At 37.6% G+C, this 22175-nt stretch overlaps 2 protein-coding genes across 7 annotated transcripts in view; one reads left to right on the plus strand and one right to left on the minus strand.

The window, feature by feature from the left end:
- PALS2 (protein associated with LIN7 2, MAGUK p55 family member) overlaps positions 1–22175 on the plus strand; it is a 135056-nt gene that overhangs the window by 57387 nt on the left and 55494 nt on the right. For 5 of the 6 annotated variants that reach the window (XM_070369442.1, XM_070369440.1, XM_070369438.1 and 2 more), the window contains exon 2: positions 7899–8017. In XM_070369442.1, coding sequence (XP_070225543.1) covers positions 7901–8017 — 117 coding nt within the window. In that variant the 5' untranslated portion in view covers positions 7899–7900. Of the gene's footprint in view, positions 1–7895; positions 8018–22175 lie in introns of all 6 variants that reach the window. The other variant, XM_070369441.1, reaches the window with a different exon arrangement.
- Positions 18108–20001, minus strand: LOC102282893 (zinc finger protein 724-like). Its single transcript, XM_014476604.2, is given in 3 exon segments — positions 18108–18811; positions 18813–18980; positions 18982–20001. Coding segments are annotated over 3 exon segments (1230 nt in total). The 3' UTR covers positions 18108–18769.

The following is a 22175-nucleotide window of genomic DNA, read 5'->3' on the forward strand; positions in this document are numbered from 1 at the left end:
TGTTTCTTTGGCAGTTAATGTTTCTTGAAATTCAGTTCAGGTAGTTCAGTCGCTCAGTCATGTCCAACTCTTTGCGACCCCATGAACCGTAGCATGCCAGGCCTCCCTGTCCATCACCAACTCCCGGAGTCCACCCAAACCCATGTCCATCAAGTAGGTGATGCCATCCAACCATCTCATCCTCTGTCGTCCCCTTCTCCTCCTGCCCCCAATCGCTCCCAGCATCAGGGTCTTTTCAAGTGAGTCAGCTTTCCGCATCAGGTGGCCGAAGTATTGGAGTTTCAGCTTCAGCATCAGTCCCTCCAATGAACACCCAGGACTGATCTCCTTTAGGATGGACTGCTTAGATCTCCTTGCTGTCCAAGGGACTCTCAAGAGTCTTCTCCAACACCACAGTTCAAAAGCATCAATTCTTCAGTGCTCAGCTTTCTTTATAGTCCGACTCTCACATCCATACATGACCACTGGAAAAACCATAGCCTTGACTAGACACACCTTTGTTGGCAAAGTAATATCTCTGCTTTTGAATATGCTATCTAGGTTGGTCATAACTTTCCTTCCAAGGAGTAAGCGTCTTTTAATTTCATGGCTGCAATCACCATCTGCAGTGATTTTGGAGCCCAGAAAAATAGTCTCATTGTTTCCACTGTTTCCCCATCTATTTCCCATGAAGTGGTGGGACCAGATGCCATGACCTTAGTTTTCTGAATGTTGAGCTTTAAGCCAACTTTTTCACTCTCCACTTTCACTTTCACCAAGAGGCTTTTTAGTTCCTCTTCACTTTCTGCCATAAGGGTGGTGTCATCTGCATGTCTGAGGTTATTGATATTTCTCCTGGCAATCTTGATTCCAGCTTGTGCTTCTTCCAGCCCAGCGTTTCTCATGATGTACTCTGCATATAAGTTAAATAAACAGGGTGACGATATACAGCCTTGACGTACTCCTTTTCCTATTTGGAACCAGTCTGTTGTTCCATGTCCAGTTCTAACTGTTGCTTCCTGACCTATATATAGGTTTCTCAAGAGGCAGGTCAGGTGGTCTGGTATTCCCATTTCTTTCAGAATTTTCCACAGTTTATTGTGATCCACAGTCAAAGGCTTTGGCATAGTCAATAAAGCAGAAATAGATGCTTTTCTGGAACTCTCTTGCTTTTTCGATGATCCAGCAGATGTTGGCAATTTGATCTCTGGTTCCTCTGCCTTTTCTAAGACCAGCTTGGACATCTAGAAGTTCACAGTTCATGTATTGCTGAAGCCTGGCTTGGAGAATTTTGAGCATTACTTTACTAGCATGTGAGATGAGTGCAATTGTGTGGTAGTTTGAGCATTCTTTGGCATTGCCTTTCTTAGGGATTGGAATGAAAACTGACCTTTTCCAGTCCTGTGGCCACTGCTGAGTTTTCCAAATTTGCTGGCATATTGAGTGCAGCACTTTCCAGCGTCATCTTTCAGGATTTGAAATAGCTCAACTGGAATTCCATCACCTCTACTAGCTTTGTTCGTAGTGATGCTTCCTAAGGCCCGCCTGACTTCACATTCCAGAATGTCTGGCTCTAGGTGAGTGTGAGTGATCACACCATCGTGATTATCTGGGTTGTGAAGATCTTTTTTGTACAGTTCTTCTGTGTATTCTTGCCATCTCTTCTTAATATCTTCTGCTTCTGTTAGGTCCATACCATTTCTGTCCTTTATTGTGCCCATCTTTGCATGAAATGTTCCCTTGGTATCTCTAATTTTCTTGAAGAGATCTCTAGTCTTTCCAATTCTGTTGTTTTCCTCTCTTTCTTTGTGTTGATTGCTGAGGAAGGCTTTCTTATCTCTCCTTGCAACTTGGTGAGTTACATTCTTGCTTTTAGTTTTCATGTTTAGTTATTCTTGTTTTGTTCATATTTTTTTGAAGGGTATAGATTAAATATATTAATTTTTCTCTAGTTTACTTAGGAATCCCATTTGTATGTCATTGAATCTAGCTTCTGATTAGAGTCCATCCTCTTTAATAGAGGAGGAGGAGTGAAACTTGTAGGAAACTTATCTTCTGAGTTTTGGGACTTTCCTTTCTTCCTGGAATCTCTGAGTAAAATGGGACACTTCCCTGCTTCTCTGGATCCAACTCAGCTTTGTAGCATTCTCACTATATGAAACAGCTTTCTGTTTCATGTATTGAGGTTTTATGTGTAAGAGTTGCCTTATGGTAATCCATGTTAGAGTGCTTGTTATAGATCTAATTAATGTTTTAATAGTTTATAAGGTTAATTCTCTCACTGCTCCTTGTTATAATTTTTGCATATTTTCTTGTGTATCTTTGATATGCTTTTAGGATGACTTAATTAAAAAGAACTATTTTATTTTTTGATCATGTTATTAGATCACTAATTTATAAGCCAGTGAATTGGCTTGTTAGGGGCAATTGTTTCTTCACACTGTCCAATAATATCCCAACAAGTGAGGGAGATGGGATTATGCCAGGTATTAGAACATTATTTATTTTATTCACAGCAGAGTATGAAATGAAGGTGTCAGGGCAGATGCTTTCAGGTTTGACATCCTGGTGCAACTGGAGCACCAGGGTGGATTGTTGCACCCGCACTCACCACTTCACCTAACCTCCTCACCAGTTTCTCTCTGCCTTTCCTGCCTGTCAACTCTGAGACACCCAAAACCCAGTTTTCATTCAAAAGGGGAAGATAGGGAAAATTCCAAGACCCCTCACCTCAACTCTCACCACTGTGATTAAGTAACCTGGAACAGGGTAGGTAAACTAAGTGAGAATTTTTTGATAGGAACATTAAGAATGACATCTGAATTCAACTCCAGAAAAGAGCTCTACCAGGAGACAGTAAAGCCTTATCAGATGTTCTGAAACTGCTCATAAGAAAGTGCTAGAGAGTGGTCCTCTAGGTATGAGCTCTAAAAGCTCTGGACTCAGTGGGGCTTCGGCTGGTCCAGTCTGGGCCTTCAGAATCCAATGACCTGGGCTGCCTGGCAAGCACAATGCAGTTGGTCTGTCTCAGTCTTCCGTGAGAGTCCTTCAGTTCCATCACAGAATGCTCCCCAATGTGTTATACAGTTGACCCTTCAACAGCACAGGTGATTAAGGCCACCCACCCTCTGCACAGTGGAAAATCCCTTTATACTGTCTCTGCAGTTCCGTGTTGGCAGACTCAACTAGCAACAGATGTTTAGTACTCTAGTACATATTTCTTGAAAATAATCCACATATAAGTGGACCTGAGCAGTTAAAATCCATGCTGTCCACTGTAGCTTCCTTCAAGATCTTCGGTTTGAGAAGCATATGTTTACTCTTCTCACTGTAGCGGAGGTGTGTCACCTGTTGGTTGTTGGGCCACTGGGTTAGGTTTTGGCTATTGACTGGTGGTGTGCTGAGAGCTCCCACTTTGAGATTTGACCACAGGCACTAGCTCAGTCAGGGCCTCCTGAAAGTTTTGGTACTCTTTCTGGCCACAGAAAGAGTCCTGTGTCCCATAGGCTGTCTCAACATCCAGCAAGGTATCAGTGAGGGCTTTGCATATACCCTTGAAAAGAGTGTTAGTGTTTCAGAAGATGTAGCAGATGGGATCCAAAAATCTTGCCCATTAAGGAATAAGGATTCTGGCTGTCAGCTTGAAGTAGGTTTTCAGAGACACAGATGGTGGCGAGGTTTCATCCCGTGCAGATAATTGTAGCAGTTCTGACTTCCAGCTGTAGCAGTCTTGGACCATCCTTCATGAGGAGGCAAGGTTTGTACTTGATATCCCAGAGTCTGGGATACTCAGATATCATCTCCTCTTTGAAGTCTTTGGGGGCATGAGGCCTCTAGGGATATGAGGTCAATTTCAAAATTTCATTATGAATCTTATGATTTACTTTTTCACAAAAATTAATAGCAGTACACATACCAGATTCTTGTCAACCTTAACCAGCACACCATTCACCCAGACTGGCTTCCCTAACCTGTGCTGAACTGCAGCAGTTTACCCTACTACCCTGCCTCCTCAGCCCAAGTTCCCTGGAGCTCACCGTCCAGGTCATTTTCCTAGTGAATCGGGGGAAGACCAAGCCAGGATTAGCCTGAAAACATGGTTATTTAGGGGATCTATGGTAGTTTTATTAAGTGAAAGTGAAAGTCACTCAGCCGTGTCTGACTCTTTGCAGTCCCATGGACTATACAGCTCATGCAATTCTCCAGGCCAGAATACTGGAGTGGGTAGCCTCTCCCTTCTCCAGGGGATCTTCCCAACACAGGGATCGAACCCAGGTCTCCCACATTGCAGGCGGACTCTTTACCAGCTGAGCCACCAGGGACGTCCAAGAATACTGGAGTGGGTAGCCTAGCCCTTCGCCAGGGGATCTTCCTGATCCAGGAATCAAACCAGCATCTCCTGCATTGCAGGTGGATTCTTCACCAACTGAGCTATCAGGAAGCCCAGTTTTATTAAAACTCTATTAAATATAAAAATTAGTTTGGGAATGTTTGGCAACTCTAGATTCCCTTTCACAACATGGGATATGACTGGCTTATAAGTTTTTGTTTAGATTTCATATATTAAAAAATCAGTAACAACTTATAAAGATCTTCAAAATAACCAAGGATATATTTCACAGTCTCTGCCACTTTTCTTTCTGTTTAATTAAGCATAAAATACAAAAATTTAAACATCTCAAGAACCAATATAAAAGATATATTAAAACAAAATCTTCTATACAACTGGCAGTTTTAACACCAGCTAGATGTTTGATGATATTAAGGAATTATTGTTATTTTATTAGATGTGCTAACAGTATTGTTACATTATTTAAAAAGAGTCCTGATCTTTTACACATAAACACTCAAATATGATATTTGGGATTTGCCTCAAAGTTAACGTAGGACAGAAAGTATATAGGAGTATGAAACAAAATTGGCCATGAGTTGCTAATTGTTAGAGCTGATAATTATTGGGTTTGCTGTAGTATCTTTTTTGTATATGTTTGGAATTTTCCATAATAAAAATAAAGGCAAATGTAGAATGTCGAAAGAAAAAAGTCCTCATAAAAAAAAATACTTATGAAAAGTAGAGCTGACTACATTTATAGCCACAGGGTAAAAATACTAATACTTCTGAAGATTGTTGGTTCTGTTGTTCCCTGCCCAGAGTACACTTTGGACCTCAAGCAAAATTATGAAGTAGACTTTGCTTATATTCTTTATTTCCTAGTGTCGACTTCATCTTAGCTCCATATCAGTTTTCTTTCTGCTTGTTGTAAATGCACATTTTTCTCCCATTCACCTCTTTACTTCCCAAATTGTAACTTACTTCTTCCTACTGAGTCGGAGACCTAAAGATGAACCTGTCCCAATTAAAGTGCAAGAGAAGACTACTCAGGATAGAGTTTACGAAGGTAGAAGTTGGTAGTAGTTCTGTTTGAGCATTTGGAAAAATTACTGATAGAAATGTGAGAAGTTTGTTGGAATATTGTGGGGAGAGACTTGTAGGAGTCCTATATGAAAAGCACTAACTGTTGATTTTATTTAAAAATTGCCAGTCTGCAGAGAGGGAAAAGTAAACGCTTTACTAGTACGATTAGCTGCTGCTGATGATGCTAAGTCGCTTCAGTCGTGTCCGACTCTGTGCGACCCCATAGACGGCAGCCCACCAGGCTCCCCTGTCCCTGGGATTCTGTAGGCAAGAACACTGGAGTGGGTTGCCATTGCCTTCTCCGATGCAGGAAAGTGAAAAGTGAAAGTGAAGTCACTGAGTCTTGTCCGATTCTTAGCAACCCCATGGACTGCGGCCCACCAGGCTCCTCCACCCATGGGATCTTCCAGGCAAGAGCACTGGAGTGGGGTGCCACTGCCCTCTCTGACGATTAGCTAGTACTATGCTAACAAAAATAAATAATGCCTAAAATAAGTATGTCAAAAAGTAGCAGTATTAGCATATTATCCAGTGATAGTTATGATTAAAAGAAACCGCAAATTCAAAGCAGTTACTTATGGATGGGATCATTTGGGAGGGAGTCTGACAGCATGAAACAAAGAACTACTGTGTTTTATTATAAGCAACTTAGTAATACAATGTCTTTTTACAATGTTTATGTTTTATTTTCATAAAAATATGAAAAAACAAACTACAGTATTAGTATACTTATTCTAAAGATTCATCAAGGGAAAAAAACTTATTAATAAAACTAATCTGAATAAAATTAAGATTGTGATTTTGAATGTAGTAGGAATCTAGCTTCACCTTCTTCAAATGCATATCCAGTTGTCCCAAATAAAAGGCTGTTCTTTTCTTCTTTGAACTATCTTGCCACTCTTGTTGTAAATCTATTAACCATAGAATGGGTTTATTTATGGATTCTCAGTTATATGTCTGTCTTTATGCTGGTACCACAGTTTTGATTACTAGTGAGTCTTCCAGCTTTGTTCTTTTTGAGGATTGTTTGGCTATACTGGATTTACTGTATTTCCCACATGAATTTTAGGATCTGCTTATCAACTTCTACCAAAGAGGGTGAGGGAAACTGAGATTTTAATAGGGACTACATTAAACTTATCGATCAATTTGAGGCCTGTTGCCATCTTAACAATATTAAGTCTTCTAATCCTTAAAATTTGGTATCTTTTTATTTATTTGTCTTTAATTCTTTCAGTGATATAATATAGCTTCACTGTAAAATCCTGCACTTCTTTTGTTACATTTGTTTCTAATGATTTTATTGATTTAATGCTATTGTAAAATGAATGGTTTTGTTAATTTCATTTTCAGAGTGTTTATTGCTAGTGTATAGAAGTACAAATGATTTTTGTACTTTTTTGCAACCTTACTGAGCTCATTTATTAGTTCTAAAAAGTTTTTTGTATATATTCCTTAAGATTTTCTGTATATGAGATCATATCATTGGCAAAAAGGGAAAGTTTTATTCATTTTTTTGTCTGGATGCCTTTTTCTTTTTGTTGCCTAGCTGCCATGGCTAGACCCTTCAGTACAATGTTGAGTAGAAATGACAGGAGTAGACATCCTTGCCTTGTTCCTGATCTATGGCAAAGCATTCAGCCTTTCATCATTAAGTGTGATGTTACCTATGGGGTTTTTGTAGATGCCCTTGAGCAAAGGAAAATTTCCTTCTGTCCCTCCACAAATTTTTATTTTTTTAGCATGAAAAGGTATTTGATTTTGTCAAATGCTTTTTCTGTGCCTGTTGAGATACCATGTGGTTTTGTTCTAGTAATAGTATATAACATTGATTATCATATGTTGATGAGCTACGCTGTATGTACTCCTGGGATATCTACTAGGTCATTGTGTACAATCCTTTTCATATGTTGCTGGATTCAGTTTGCTAATATTTTATTAAAGATTTTTGCATCTGTGCTTATAAAGGATATTGGCTGTAGTTTTCTTGTGATGTCTTTGTCTGGATTTAGTTTCAGAATCTCACAGAATAGTTGGAAAGTGCTCCTTTCTCTTCTGCATTTTTTTTCAAGCTTGTAAAGTAATGATTTTAGTCTTTAATGTTTAATAAAATTCGATAGTCAAGTCATCTGATTCTGGGCTTGTTGGAATGAAATTTCTTGATTACCTAATCTTGTTATTTTTTTATTGGTTTTTTAGAATTTTGTGTTTCTTCTTGAGCAATTTTTTAAAATATGAAAAATAAAAAGAAAGTATAAACTTCTAAGTATGTATTAGATAATCTGATAAAGGCCCAAACTGCATGTAAAAACCTGTCCTGTTGCTAATTCATGGGAAGTCAATTTGAAATTTATACTGTTTAACAGTTCAGTTTTTCTAATGTGTTTTTCAAGAATGTTTATTGTTAATGTATTTTTATTTGATTTATTTTAAAATCATATTTCATAATAGTTTGGAATTTAAGGTTTGCTTCTTTTTTTTAATACTGCTTTTATCTCAGCAGCAATGCAGCAAGTGTTGGATAACCTTACGGAGCTGCCCTCATCTACGGGAGCAGAAGAAATAGACCTAATTTTCCTCAAGGGGATTATGGAGAATCCTATTGTAAAATCACTTGCTAAGGTATATTGATTTGTTCATAAGATAACTAAATTCTTTTTAAATTGTTTTTACAGAGGTCTTTTCAGATTAGTGTTTTAGAACCTAAGTGAGGTATAACTTAGGCTTAGTTAGCAAATGATAACAGTTAACAACTAATGAAATCTTACTTTACACAAAAATCAGACTATTTTGCTTCTCTATTGACTTTAAAGTTTTAGGGGAACAATAACTGAACAGTTGTATTATAATGGAAGTCTGTGAAAAAGAATCTGATTTTGTCTCCATTTTCAACAACAGCAAAGTACTGATTTTCTTCTTTTATGTTAGACCATATACCTGTTTTTCAATTTAGTTCTTGACTTCCTATAACTAGTTCTTTTTGAAAATTTTTTTTATAATCTGATATTTTTAGTCTATTTCCATAATCAGCTCTGTAGTAATCTTTTTTACTCATCCAGAAATATAGTTTTACAACCATTTTTGGTCCAGTTTTATTTCAATTACAGTATTTCCCACAGTAATTTTTATAAATGTCACTTAAACTTAGCATATTAACTGTTTCACAACCCTCCCCTCCCATTCTTCAGATGATTTCTTGCTTTTAGGAACGTATGCCATATACTCTCTCTGACCTTTTCTTTCCTTTATTTTTTTAATAAGATATTGAATACAGTTTCTTTTGCTATTCAGTAATATCTTGTTACATCTCTGACCTTTTCTTCATGTAATCATCTTGTCATTCTTGGAGTGTTGATTTTTATCCTTTCCTGAGATCATTTTTTGTAACATAGTCTATTACTTCTTTTCTTCTAAGACTTCTGAAAAATCATACTTTTCCTATGTGTTCTAATAGTAAGAGTGAGTTAGTGATGCAGTTCTTCATTTTATTCATAAATGTAATCATTCTAAGGTCACATGATATGAAGGCTTTGGTTCCTAAGTAGAAACTAATTCACTTACGGATCACCCAACTAGAATTTTTATTGTAGTCATGTTTGACTGTAGTCTTTCCAAAATTTATTAGGAATTCCTTTAATAATAATACATAGGATATAATTTACCTTCAGATTTAAGCTTCATGTCACAGATATCAATCACTATGCTGTGTTGAGATAAATAGCTTCAGTGTCTTAGAAATAAGTAAGTTAAGTGTTAGTCTCTCAGTCGTGCCCAACTCTTTGCAACCCCATGGACTGCAGCCCACCAGGCTCTTCTGTCCAAGAGATTTTCCAGGCAAGGATACTGGAATGGGTTGCCATTTCCTTCTCAGGGAATCTTCCCAACCCAGGGATTGAACCCAGGTCTCCTGCACTGCAGGCAGACTCTTTACTGACTGAGCTACAAGGGAAGCCCTAGAAATAAGTAAGGGCTGTTTAAGCCTATTAGTTAAATGGCTCACTCTGAGCTCTTACTGCCACTTTAAAAATAGTGTTTTATTCCTCCCTTAATATCATACCTACCTTACTGTTGGTTGTCAGTTTTTTTTTCTCAGTGTACCTCTTACATCCCATCCTCATGTTTATTTAATTTAAAGCTTTAAGATATAGATCAAGAAACTCAATTCTATTATGCAAGGCATCTTATAATGTGCTTATTGTTTATAAGAGTTTTTAAAAATTGCTGTTTCATCTTTGCAAAAACATAAATTGAAAACTAGGATTTAAAATAGAAAAATTATTTGCCTAAGGTCACTTATCTAGGAAATGACAGAAATACTTAGGCCAGGTCTTATTTCTTCAAATTCTTTTTTTCTTTCTTCCACAGAGCAAGTTGTGTGTCTCTCTGTGTATATTCTTGAGAATTTCTGTGCATAAAAAAATTACTGATTTTTGTGTCATTGACGTTAGCCTTATTTGAAGGTCATTTTTGTTCACTATTCTCAGCAACTGAAATGGCTGCATAACTTTTGAGCAGCTGAAATGCTATTGTGATCTTTTGATGATAAAATTGAAATAGAAAAAAAAAGAATCACTCAGTAGTAAACAACATTCAAGCAGCTTCTCAATAAATAGAAGCAGTGGTAGTTGAATATTCCTACATTGAAGGTAAAGAAATCCCAGAAGAAAGAAAGGACTTCTGCTTCCAAGAAAGAAATGTGAAGTCACAGCAGGCCAAAACTCCCAGTACCAGTAGGGGGAAAGATGGATTAACTGCTAAAGAAATAGCGAGGGTACATTCCTAGACTTGGGGAGAGTCAAGAGCATGTGACTAATAATCATGAGAAGAACAAAAGAAACAGTCTTATAAATAATGCTTTTTAAAGTTTATATGCAAAGATTTTTAAGGAACATTTTTAATAAAGAAAAGAGAAAAATAAAGACATTTAAAATATTACTGGAAAATAAGAGTCAAAAACAATCAAATGGTTATTCGAGAACTCAAAAATACAATATCTGATTAACAGCTCATGTGATGGGTTTAATAGAAGACTAAACACAGCAAACAAGAAGACTAACAAATTTGAAGACAGGTCAATTGGGAAACATCTAAACTGAAATTCATAGGAAGGTACATGTAGAAAAGACAGTATGTGAGACATACTCAAAAGGCCAAATACACATGTAGTTAATATCCCAGAAAGGGGGCAGGGGATGGGGCAGAAGAAACAGTGCAAGACACAATGATCAAGAATATTTAAAACTAATGAATAACATCAATTGAGAAATTCAAGAAGCCAAATGAACCCCCTGGCAGGGAAAAGAAAAAGAAAAACATTCCTTTGAATATCACAGTCAGACTCCTGAAGATCAAAGATGAAGTGAAAATCTGTAAAGTCCCTGAAGAAGAAAGACATATTACCTTTAAGGACAAGCAGTAAGACTAATAGTTAGCTATAAAACAGGAACTATGAAAGTCGTAACAGAGTGGATTGAGATCATTAAGGTGCACAAAGAAAAACACTGCCAACCTCAGATTCCCTCTTCAGGAGAACAACCTTCGGAAATAAAAGCAAAATAAAGGTTTTCTTTTTAGACAAAGTCTGAGTAAAATTATCTCCATTTACTCAGCAAGAAATGCAAAACGAAGTTCTTCAGGCAGAAAGAATGACAACGGAAAGGGAGTAAATATAATACTGATTTTTAGGATGAAGTGATGGTAATGTCTTGTGGCATTGATAGCATGTATATAAATGAAATATGTGAAGATGATAGACCAAAAAGAAGGAGAGACTTTGTGATTCAGATAGATATAAGATGCTGTTGTTATCAAGGAGGTGGTCAAAGTAATATCTTAAGGTTGTATAAAAAGGTTAGGGATGCATATTGAGATCTTGAAGGCAGCCACGAAAGTAAAATTATAAGAATGAACAAATTCCACCCAAACCTTAAGGGTGAGAAAATAGACTTGAATTACCTTCATTCCAGAAACAACTAGAAGAGTTAGCAAAAAGGGTGGAAGGGAGTGGCCATCTTCAGATACGGGACAACAAGCAGCACAGAAAGGAGAGAAGTGAGGTGAGCATTATGAAACTGTCTCAGGCCCGTTTCCATGTCTAGTGCAGAAAGAAGTATAAACAGCCCAGCAGTCTTAATAGAGCTCAGGATTTGGGGAGAAGGAGGTGACTGGACCTTGTGTGGCAGAGTACTGGGGAGGAGGAAGCTAACCCAGACCAGACCTGGAGATCTGCTTAGGGATGCCTTCAAATCTCTGGCTGAGTGCTAACCTGTGCATATGTGAGGCATGCCTCTGGAGTCCAGGGAAAGATCCACTGGAAAGCACAGTAGGCCAAACAATTTCCAGGGCTCAAAAGGGCGGGGAGATAGTTTAGTTTGCATTCCCACCAGCCTGAGTTGAAAAGTCTTCATAATATGCAGGATATTGGGCATAGTTCACACTAAGTTTCTTATAACAAATCTAGGAAACTAGTTACAGACTACAGCAAAATCAAACTAAAAATTAATAACAAAGTTATTCCCCAAATCCCCAAATATGTCAAAGAGCATTCTTCTAAATACCCATAGATCAAAGGAGAATCACAAAGAAACATAAAAAATATTTTGAATTGAATAATGTGAAAATATATAAAAGAATTTCTGGGGTGCAGCAAAGCAATGCTTAGAGGGAAACGCCTGTATTAGAAAAGAACAATGTTTAAATCAATGATTATATGTATACCTTGAGAAAATAGAAAAAGAACAAATTGAAATATGCAGAAAGTAAATGAAAAAGATGAGTGAACATAAAAAGATGAAGAAAATCAATATAACTTTGAATATATTAATAAAATTGGTAAACCTCTAGCTAGACACAAATTATCATGATCAGAAATGAAAGAGAGGACATTGCTGCAAATCCAGCAGACATTGCAAGAATAATAAATATTATGAACAACTTTGTGGCAATAAATATGATAACTAGAGGAAGCTAATTTCTTGAAAGACACAAATTACTAAAGTCCACAGAAGAGTGGATACCCTGTATCTGTTTTTTTATAATTGAATATTTGCAGTTTAAAACCTGAAGCTTCAGCCTGTATGAGTTCAAAAGAAAATTCTATCAAACATGTAAGGAAGAAATAATACCAATTTTACATTATTTATTCTAGAAAAAAGAAAACATTTCCAATTTTGTTTTACTAGTCTTGATGTTACCCTGATATCAAAACCAAATTGCAGAACAGTATCCTTAGTGAATGTAGACTAAAAGTTCTTAAGAAAATATTAGCAAATTAAATCTAGCAACTTACAAAAAGGGTAATACCTCATTACCAAGTGACTTTTGTCTTAAAAATACAAGCTGCCTTCACATTTGATAACCAATAAATGTCACCATTTTAATAAGAAAAATCATATGATAATATTCATAGTTGCAGGAAAAGCATTTTATGAAATTGAACATCCATTCCTCATAAAAACTCAACAAACTTAGAATAAATTGCCTCAACCTCATGAAGGGCATTCAGCTTGGTACTAGGATTCTTTGCTAGTGCAAAAAGACAAGAAAAAAAAAAAGGGTATACTGATTGAAAAAGAAAAAATTAACTGTCATTTTTTAAGGATTATGTTACCATCTATGTCAAAAACCCTAAAAATCTACCAGAAGGGGTTTTTTAAAAAAGCCCTGTAGAACTAATAAGTGAATTTAGCAGGAACACAAGATAAAAATTACTCTATGTAAATCAATTATATTTTTATATGGTAGCAGTGAACAAATTGGAAATAGTAATTTAATAGGAATGAAATTTTTTAAATGTGTGTAAGACGTATAAACTGGAAACTATAAGACATTGTTTAAAGGTATACATGTATACTTACATAAAGAAATTGGAAGACTCAGTAATCTTATAATGTAAATTCTCTGCAAACTGAGCTGAAGATTCAGTATAATCCCAGCCAGAATTTCTACTGTGGATACGGAAATTTATAATGGGCCAAGACCAGACAATTTTAAAAAGTACAAAATTTGATGCCTTCCACAACCTGGAAAGATTTCAAGGATTATTGTGACTCTATAGTAATAAAGACAATGTAGTATCAACGTATAGGTCAACAGCACAGAAGAGAGTCCAAAAAGAGACTACCACATGTGTAGTCAACTGACTTTTTGCACCATGATAATTCAGTGCAGAAATAATAGTCTTTTCAATAAATGTCACTGAAACAGTTGAATATTCATATGTTAAAAAAAACCCTTTTTACCCTACTCTGTGTCCTAAAATTAGCTAAAAATAGATCATAGCTCTAAAAGTAAGAGCAAAGACTAAAATATTCTAAAAGAACACATAAGGAAAAAGAAAACTCTTTGTGAATTTAGATTCTTAGGTAAGACATAAAAAGCATGAGGCATAATGAAAACTTTGATTAATTAGATTTCCCCTGAAAAAGACACCGTTAAGAAAAATAAGGTGTGCTACAGACGAGAAGAGGACTGGATGAAGCACGAGCTGGAATCAAGATTGCCGGGAGAAATATCAATAACCTCAGATATGCAGATGACACCACCCTTATGGCAGAAAGTAAAGAGGAACTAAAGAGCCTCTTGATGAAAGTGAAAGTGGAGAGTGAAAAAGTTGGCTTAAAGCTCAACATTCAGAAAACGAAGATCATGGCATCCGGTTCCATCACTTCATGGGAAATAGATGAGGAAACAGTGGAAACAGTGTCAGACTTTATTTTTTTGAGCTCCAAAATCACTGCAGATGGTGACTGCAGCCATGAAATTAAAAGACGCTTACTCCTTGGAAGGAAAGTTATGACCAACCTAGGCAACCTATTCAAAAGCAGAGACATTACTTTGCCAACAAAGGTTCATCTAGTCAAGGCTATTGTTTTTCCTGTGGTCATGTATGGATGTGAGAGTTGGACTGTGAAGAAGGCTGAGCACGGAAGAATTGATGCTTTTGAACTGTGGTGTTGGAGAAGACTCTTGAGAGTCCCTTGGACTGCAAGGAGATCCAACCAGTCCATTCTGAAGGAGATTAGACCTGGGATTTCTTTGGAAGGAATGATGCTGAAGCTGAAACTCCAGTACTTTGGCCACCTCATGCAAAGAGTTGACTCATTGGAAAAGACTGATGCTGGGAGGGATTGGGGACAGGAGGAGAAGGGAATGACAGAGGATGAGATGGCTGGATGGCATCACTGACTCGATGGACATGAGTCTCAGTGAACTCTGGGAGTTGGTGTTGGACAGGGAGACCTGGCGTGCTGCGATTCATGGGGTCGCAAAGAGTCGGACACGACTGAGCGACTGAACTGAACTGATCCTAAAAAGAAAGCTACTCATTTATTGCTGATATGGTACCAGTAATGCAAAATGATACAACTACTTTGGAAGGTAGACTGGCAATTTCTTAAAAAGCTGAGCATTGTGTTACCACATAATCCAGTGATTGTGCTCCTTGACATTTACCCAAGTGAACTGTTAATTTGTGTCCACATAGAAACATACACATGAATGAATGTAATGGCTTTATTCATAATTGACAAAGCTTGGAAGCAACCAAGGTGCCCTTCAGTAGGCGTATGGATAAACAAAGTGTGGTACATCCATACAATGGAATATTACTCAGGAATAAAAAGAAATGAATTACAAAGCCATGAAGTAACCTTCATGAACTATGGATGGAGAACTATCTATGGAGGTTCATGACATTGTATAGGAAACAGGAATCAAGACCATCCCCAAGAATAAGAAATGCAAAAAAGAAAAATGGCTGTCTGAGGAGGCCTGACAAATAGCTGTGAAAAGAAGAGAAGCAAAAAGCAAAGGAGAAAAGGGAAGATATACCCATTGGAATGCAGAGTTCCAAAGAATAGCAAGGAGAGATAAGAAAGCCTTCCTCAGCGATCAGTGCAAAGAAATAGAGGAAAACAGTAGAATGGGAAAGACTAGAGATCTCGTCAAGAAAATTAGAGACATCAAGGGAACATTTCATGCAAAGACGGGCTCGATAAAGGACAGGAATGGTATGGACCTAATAGAAGCAGAAGATATTAAGAAGAGGTGGCAAGAATACACAGAAGAACTGTACAAAAAAGATCTTCATGACCCAGATAATCACAATGGTGTTAATAGTGATAATCACACTCACTCACCTAGAACCAGACATCCTAGAATATGAAATCAAGTGGGCCATAGGAAGCATCACTAAGAACAAAGCTAATGAAGGTGATGGAATTCCAGTTGAGCTATTCCAAATCCTGAAAGATGATGCTGTGAAAGTGCTGCACTCAATATGCCAGCAAATTTGGAAAACTCAACAGTGGCCACAGGACTGGAAAAGGTCAGTTTTCATTCCAATCCCAAAGAAAGGCAATGCCAAAGAATGCTCAAACTATTGCACAATTGTACTCATCTTACATGCTAGTAAAGTAATGCTTAAAATTCTCCAAGCCAGGCTTCAGCAATACATGAACCGTGAACTTCCTGATGTTCAAGCTGGTTTTAGAAAAGGCAGAGGAACCAGAGATCAACTTGCCAACATCCGCTGGATCATAGAAAAAGCAAGAGAGCTCCAGAAAAACATCTATTTCTGCTTATTGACTATGCCAAAGCCTTTGACTGTGTGGATCACAATAAACTGTGGAAAATTCTGAAAGAGATGGGAATACCAGACCACCTAATCTGCCTCTTGAGAAATTTGTATGCAGGTCAGGAAGCAACAGTTAGAACTGGATATGGAACAACAGACTGGTTCCAAATAGGAAAAGGAGTTCGTCAAGGCTGTATATTGTCACCCTGTTTATTTAACTTATATGCAGAGTACATCATGAAAAACGCTGGGCTGGAAGAAGCACAAGCTGGAATCAAGATTGCCGGGAGAAATATCAATATGCAGATGACACCACCCTTATGGCAGAAAGTGAAGAGGAACTCAAAAGCCTTTTGATGAAAGTGGAGAGTGAAAAAGTTGGCTTAAAGCTCAACATTCAGAAAATGAATATCATGGCATCTGGTCCCATCACTTCATGGCAGATAGATGGGGAAACAATATCAGATTTTATTTTGGGGGGCTTCAGAATCACTGCAGATGATGATTGCAGCCATTAAATGAAAAGACGCTTACTCCTTGGAAGGAAAGTTATGACCAACCTAGATAGCATGTTAAAAAGCAGACATTACTTTGCCAAAAAGGTCCATCTAGTCAAGGCTATGGTTTTTCCAGTGGTCATGTATGGATGTGAGAGTTGGGCTGTGAAGAAAGCAGAGTACCAAAGAATTGATGCTTTTGAACTGTGGTGTTGGAGAAGACTCTTGAGGGTCCCTTGGACTGCAAGGAGATCCAACCAGTTCATCCTAAAGGAGATAAGTCCTGGGTGTTCATTGGAAGGACTGATGTTGAAGCTGAAACTCCAATACTTTGGCCACCTGATGTGAAGAGCTGACTCATTAGAAAAGACCCTGATGCTGGAAAAGATTGAGGGCAGGAGGAGAAGGTGATGGCAGAGGATGAGATGGTTGTATGGCATCACCTATTCGATGGACATGGGTTTGGATGGACTCCGGGAGTTGGTGATGGATAGGGAGGCCTGGTGTGCTGCAATTCATGGGGTCTCGAAGAGTCGGACACGATTGAGCGACTGAACTGAACTTAACTAACCTTAAATACTTATTACTAGGTAATATAAGCCAGTCTGAAAGGCTATACACTGTATGATTCCAATCATATGACATTCTGTTAAAAGTAAAAAATATAGAGACAGTACCAAAAGAGTCAGTACTTGCCAGAATTGGGGGGATACAAAGGAGGGGTGGATTGGTGGAGTACAGGACATTTTTAGGGCAGTGAAGCTACTCTGTATGATACTATTAGGGTGTATCAATGACTTTATGCATTTGTCAAAACCATTGGAATTGTACAAAAGTGATAATAAATAGATAAACTAGAGGCTTTAATTAATAATGGTGTATCTATACTGGCTAATTAATTATAGCATTTATCATATTAATACAAGATGTGAATAAAGGAAACTAGGGATAGGAGAGCAGATATATGTTTTATTAATTAACATATATTAATAGCACATACAGTTGACATAAAACCTTTTACAGTTGATGGGTCTCCAACAAAGGTAGGTGGAATTTTTATTATACTTTATATGCTCTTTATTCTTTTTTTTTTTTTTTTCACTAAAGACCACTCAGTTTTATTAATTAACATATATTAATAGCACATACAGTTGACATAAAACCTTTTACAGTTCACTGTGGGATCCTTGATCAAAATAACCAATTACAAGCACAGAGAAAGATATTCATGCCTTTGATATAATGATCTGAGAAAAGTATTTCTATGGTGTACAGAATGGAGGCTAATTGTTTCACAAACAGGAACCTATGTTAATCACATGACTTTTCCAGGAAGAGTGTCCAGTTCTTTTCTAGGGTATCAGAGAAGATGTCAATATTTCAGCCATGTCAACTAATATTCTGTTGATATTATAAAGATATTACAAAGATATATCAAGATTTCAGTGAACTGTTATTATTGATATATTTCTGTTGATATTATCAAGATACATCAAGATTTCAGTGAACTATTGATATTATAAAGATACATCAAGATTTCGGTGATATTATAAAGATATACCAAGATTTCAGTGAACTGTCATTGTTTCATCCTTAAAAAACAAGTGACATAACTAGTGAAAACTTAGAACAAACCTGCCTTACTTTAATACACAGAATCATTCCCTGATCACCAACATCATGGTGACCTCCAGGGATGTTTAACTTCAATGACAGAACGCCTCCATTTAGATGTTCACTGTACATTTTACATTACTGTGTCCTTAATCTTCTAATGAAGAATAAATATAAATCATGCCCACCTAATACACAAGGGCTTCTCTTATCTTTGGGGCATCAACCATAAAAAACATAAGTTCATGTACAGTAATTCTTCTTTAGAGTGAATTCAGAGAAGAGCAGTGATGAAATGCTTTCTAGTATACATTCTCTGATACCTATTTAGATTTGATGATTGATTAAATACTTTCCTACATGTGTTTTTACATCACTCACATATCTTTCTTATATAAACACAGGCTCATGTTTTCTAAAGTGTGTATTTAGGACAAACCTCTTTCATCACTTATTATATTACCAGGGTTTCTCTCCAGTACGTGTTCTCTGATGATGAGTGAGGTGAGAGTGATGACAGCCTTTGCCACTTTCCTTATGTTTAGGCTTTTCAGTTTCTCTGAAGGATGAATTCTCTGAGGCTGACCAAGACTTGAGCTTTGGGTAAAGGCTTTGCCACGTTTCTTTACATCTGGATGATTTCTGCCCAATGTGAATTTGCTGATGTTGGTAAGGCTTGAAATTTGGTTAGATTTTGCCACAATCCTTACATTTATAAGGTTTCTCTCCAAGTATGAATTATCTGATGTCTAGAAAGACTTGACCTCTGATTAAAGGCTTCACCACATTCTATACATTTATAAGGCTTCCTTGTAGGATGAATTTGCTCATGTTGAGTAAAATGTGATTTACAATTAAAGGCTTTGCTACAATCCTTACATTTATAAGGTTTCTCTCCAAGTATGAATTATCTGATGTCTAGAAAGAGTTGACTTCTGATTAAAGGGTTTACCACATTTAGTACATTTATAAGCCTTCCTTGTAGGATGAATTTGCTTATGTTGAGTAAGATGTGATTTACAATTAAAGGCTTTGCCACAATATTTACATTTATAAGGTCTCTCTCCAGTATGGATTCGCTGATGTTGAGTAAGACTTGAGCTGTGCCTAAAGGCTTTGCCACGCTCTGTACATTTATACTGCTTCTCCCCAGTATGAATTATGTGATATTGAGTTAGGCTTCCACACCGCTTAAAAGACTTGTCACATTCTGTGCATTTATAAGGCTTCTTTTCAGTATGAGTTTGCTGATGTTGAATAAGATGTGAGCCACAGATAAAGGCTTTGGCACATTCTCTACATTTGTATAGAGTATCCCCAGTATGAATTCGCTGATGCATAGTGAGATATGAACACCTATTAAAGGCTCTGCCACATTCTCTACATCTGTAAGGCTTTTCCCCAGTATGAATTACCTGATGTTGAGTAAGATTTGAGCAACAGGTATAGACTTTCCCACATTCCTTACATTTATAAGGTCTCTCCCCAGTATGGGTTTGTTGATGTTGAGTAAGACACGAGGAACAGATAAAGGCTTTGCCACACTCTGTACATTTGAAAGGCTTCCTTTCTGTATGGATTTTCCTATGGCTACTTACATTTAATGATTTAGTGACTATTTTCCCACATGTGTTACTCTTGTAATGTTTCTCCACATTCTCAATACTCTGCTGTTGTCTAAGTTTACAAGACTGATTACAAACTTTACTATATTCACTACAATTATAAGCCTTCTTTCCAATATCCACACTTTTATACAGAGAAACATCTGCTCTTTGATAAAAGATATTCCTACATTTATTACTTCCAGAATCATTGTTTAAAAATTGATTTCCCTGGTGTTTCATGAGACTTGAGCCTTGGTCAATGTTATGTCCAGTTTCATTGAATAAATACTCTCTCACCCCATCATACCCCATCATAAAGACTCTTGTAATTATTGGGGGTAGAGCTCTTGCTTAAAGCCTTACTCATTTTATGATACATGAAAAGTTGTCCTGCATTAACTACACCCCCATATGCATTGACCATTGATGTTTGAATAAAGTCTCTTCCAGTATTATCAACATTGCAGATTTTGGAAAAGGGAAAAAATATCTGTTGTTTGAAGAATACTGAACCCTTGCTAAAGGATCTCTCAAGTTGATTACACTGGGAATCTTTTCCCTCTTTTTTAAATTTCTGGTCTTCAGACATATTTGAATGTATGTTTAATTGAATATTGCATTTAGAGTGGTTTGAATGATTATCTGCAGTAGAGACTAGATGACTTTCCAGATTTTCCACAGTTCCTTTCAGAGAACATGTATATGTCAAAAAACGATGTGGGTCTTTGCTGACAAACATACACTTCTCTGCAGATGTTAGTGACTTAAATTGGTCTTTTTCCCAGTTTGATTCACAACCTTGATTTCTCTTGGCAGTAATGTTTACATTATGAGAAACTGTCCCAGTTGGGTTATGTCCATCATAACATCCTCTCTGTCCTTCACATGCCCGTGTATGTTCCCAGTCTTTCATTAAATGTAAATTTACAAGGTGAAATATTTCATATATTTATAGGTTTTCTATTGGACATAAATCTTCAAAGCCTGGATTTCTTGGCATCACACACTGGGTGTGTAGAGAAGACGCAGCTGGGTGTATGGGTGTTGTCTCCACTCTCCTTATATTCCTGGAATCCTTCCTTTGCTCCAGAAAGGTGACCAGGTCTGGCTTAGAGACACAAGTCCCAAGGAGGCCAGGTTCCCGTACTTCTCTAGCATCATGTCTCTGTACAATTCCCGCTGACCGAGGTCCAGGCACTCCCACTCCTCTTGAGTGAAGTCTATGGCTATATCCTGGAATGTCAGCCATCCCTGAGAAGCTGCCATTTCCTCCTCTTCTTCCTCCTGCTCTGTCTTCTCTGGGGATGTTATGTAGCAAACACACCTCTGCATCTTGAGAAAATACCTTCAAAGGCATCCGCACAGCTCTATAACCTGCAACCACCACAACTACAGACAGAAGGACCTTGAAAAGCTGAAAAGACCCACCTCTCCTGTCCTGTCTCAGGAGAGATTCAGCAACAATCACTTCCTACCTAGAGACCAGCCTGTGAACTTATTTCTTGATTGTTCTCTCCTTAGAGAGAGCTCCTCACCCTGAGCTCACACAGACCGTGTGAGCTGACTGACTTCCCCGGTCCAAATCCAGCTAGGCCAACCCTGCTGCCTCTCCTCAGATTGAAGCTGGGCCTCAGCTCTCACAAATGGACCAGGAGCCACGTCCTTAACCCAGGCCTCCCCTTAGAAGCCCCTGGAGCACTTCCTACAAACCACACTGATGCTCCCACAGGCCCAACAAAGAAAACGCTCTTTATTCTTACAAGCTTGCTAAGGTGTGTTTTATGGCCCATGTTGTGTTCTAACTTGGTGAAACTTCCATGTGAACTTGAGAAGAATGTGCACTCTGCTGTTGGATGAAATTTATTGGTGTTTTGTTCAGTTCAACTCTATCCTTACTTATTTTCTGCCTGCTGGATCTCAGAGGAGTATTAATCCAACTATAATAGTGGACTAATCTGTTTCATATTGAAGTTCTATCACATTTTGCTTCACATATTTTGATGCTCTACTGTTAGGAGCATTTACTTTAAGGATTGTTCTGTCCTTATTGTTGTGTAATGTCTGTTCCTAAAGGAAATCATTCCTGAATATTCATTGGAAGTACTGATGCTGAAGCTCCAATACTTTGGCCACCTGATGCAGAGAACTGACTCACTGGAAAAGACCCTGATTCTGGGAAAGATTGAAGGCAGGAGGAAGAGGGGACAACAGAGGATGAGATGGCATCACCGATTTGATGGGCATGAGTTTGAGCAAGCTATGGGAGTGGTGATGGACAGGGAAGCCTGGTGTGCTACAAAGGGTCGCAAAAAGTCAGACACAACTAAGAGATTGAACTGAACTGAATGTTTGTTCCTGATAATTTTCCTTGTTCTGAAGACTTTTTGAAACTAATATAGCTACCCCAGCTTTCTTTTGATTAATGTTAGCATGGAGAAGGAAATGGCAACCCACTCCAGTGTTCTTGCCTGGAGAATCCCAGGGAT

Source organism: Bos mutus, chromosome 4 (assembly GCF_027580195.1).
Source record: "Bos mutus isolate GX-2022 chromosome 4, NWIPB_WYAK_1.1, whole genome shotgun sequence".
Classification (NCBI taxonomy): Eukaryota; Metazoa; Chordata; class Mammalia; order Artiodactyla; family Bovidae; genus Bos; species Bos mutus.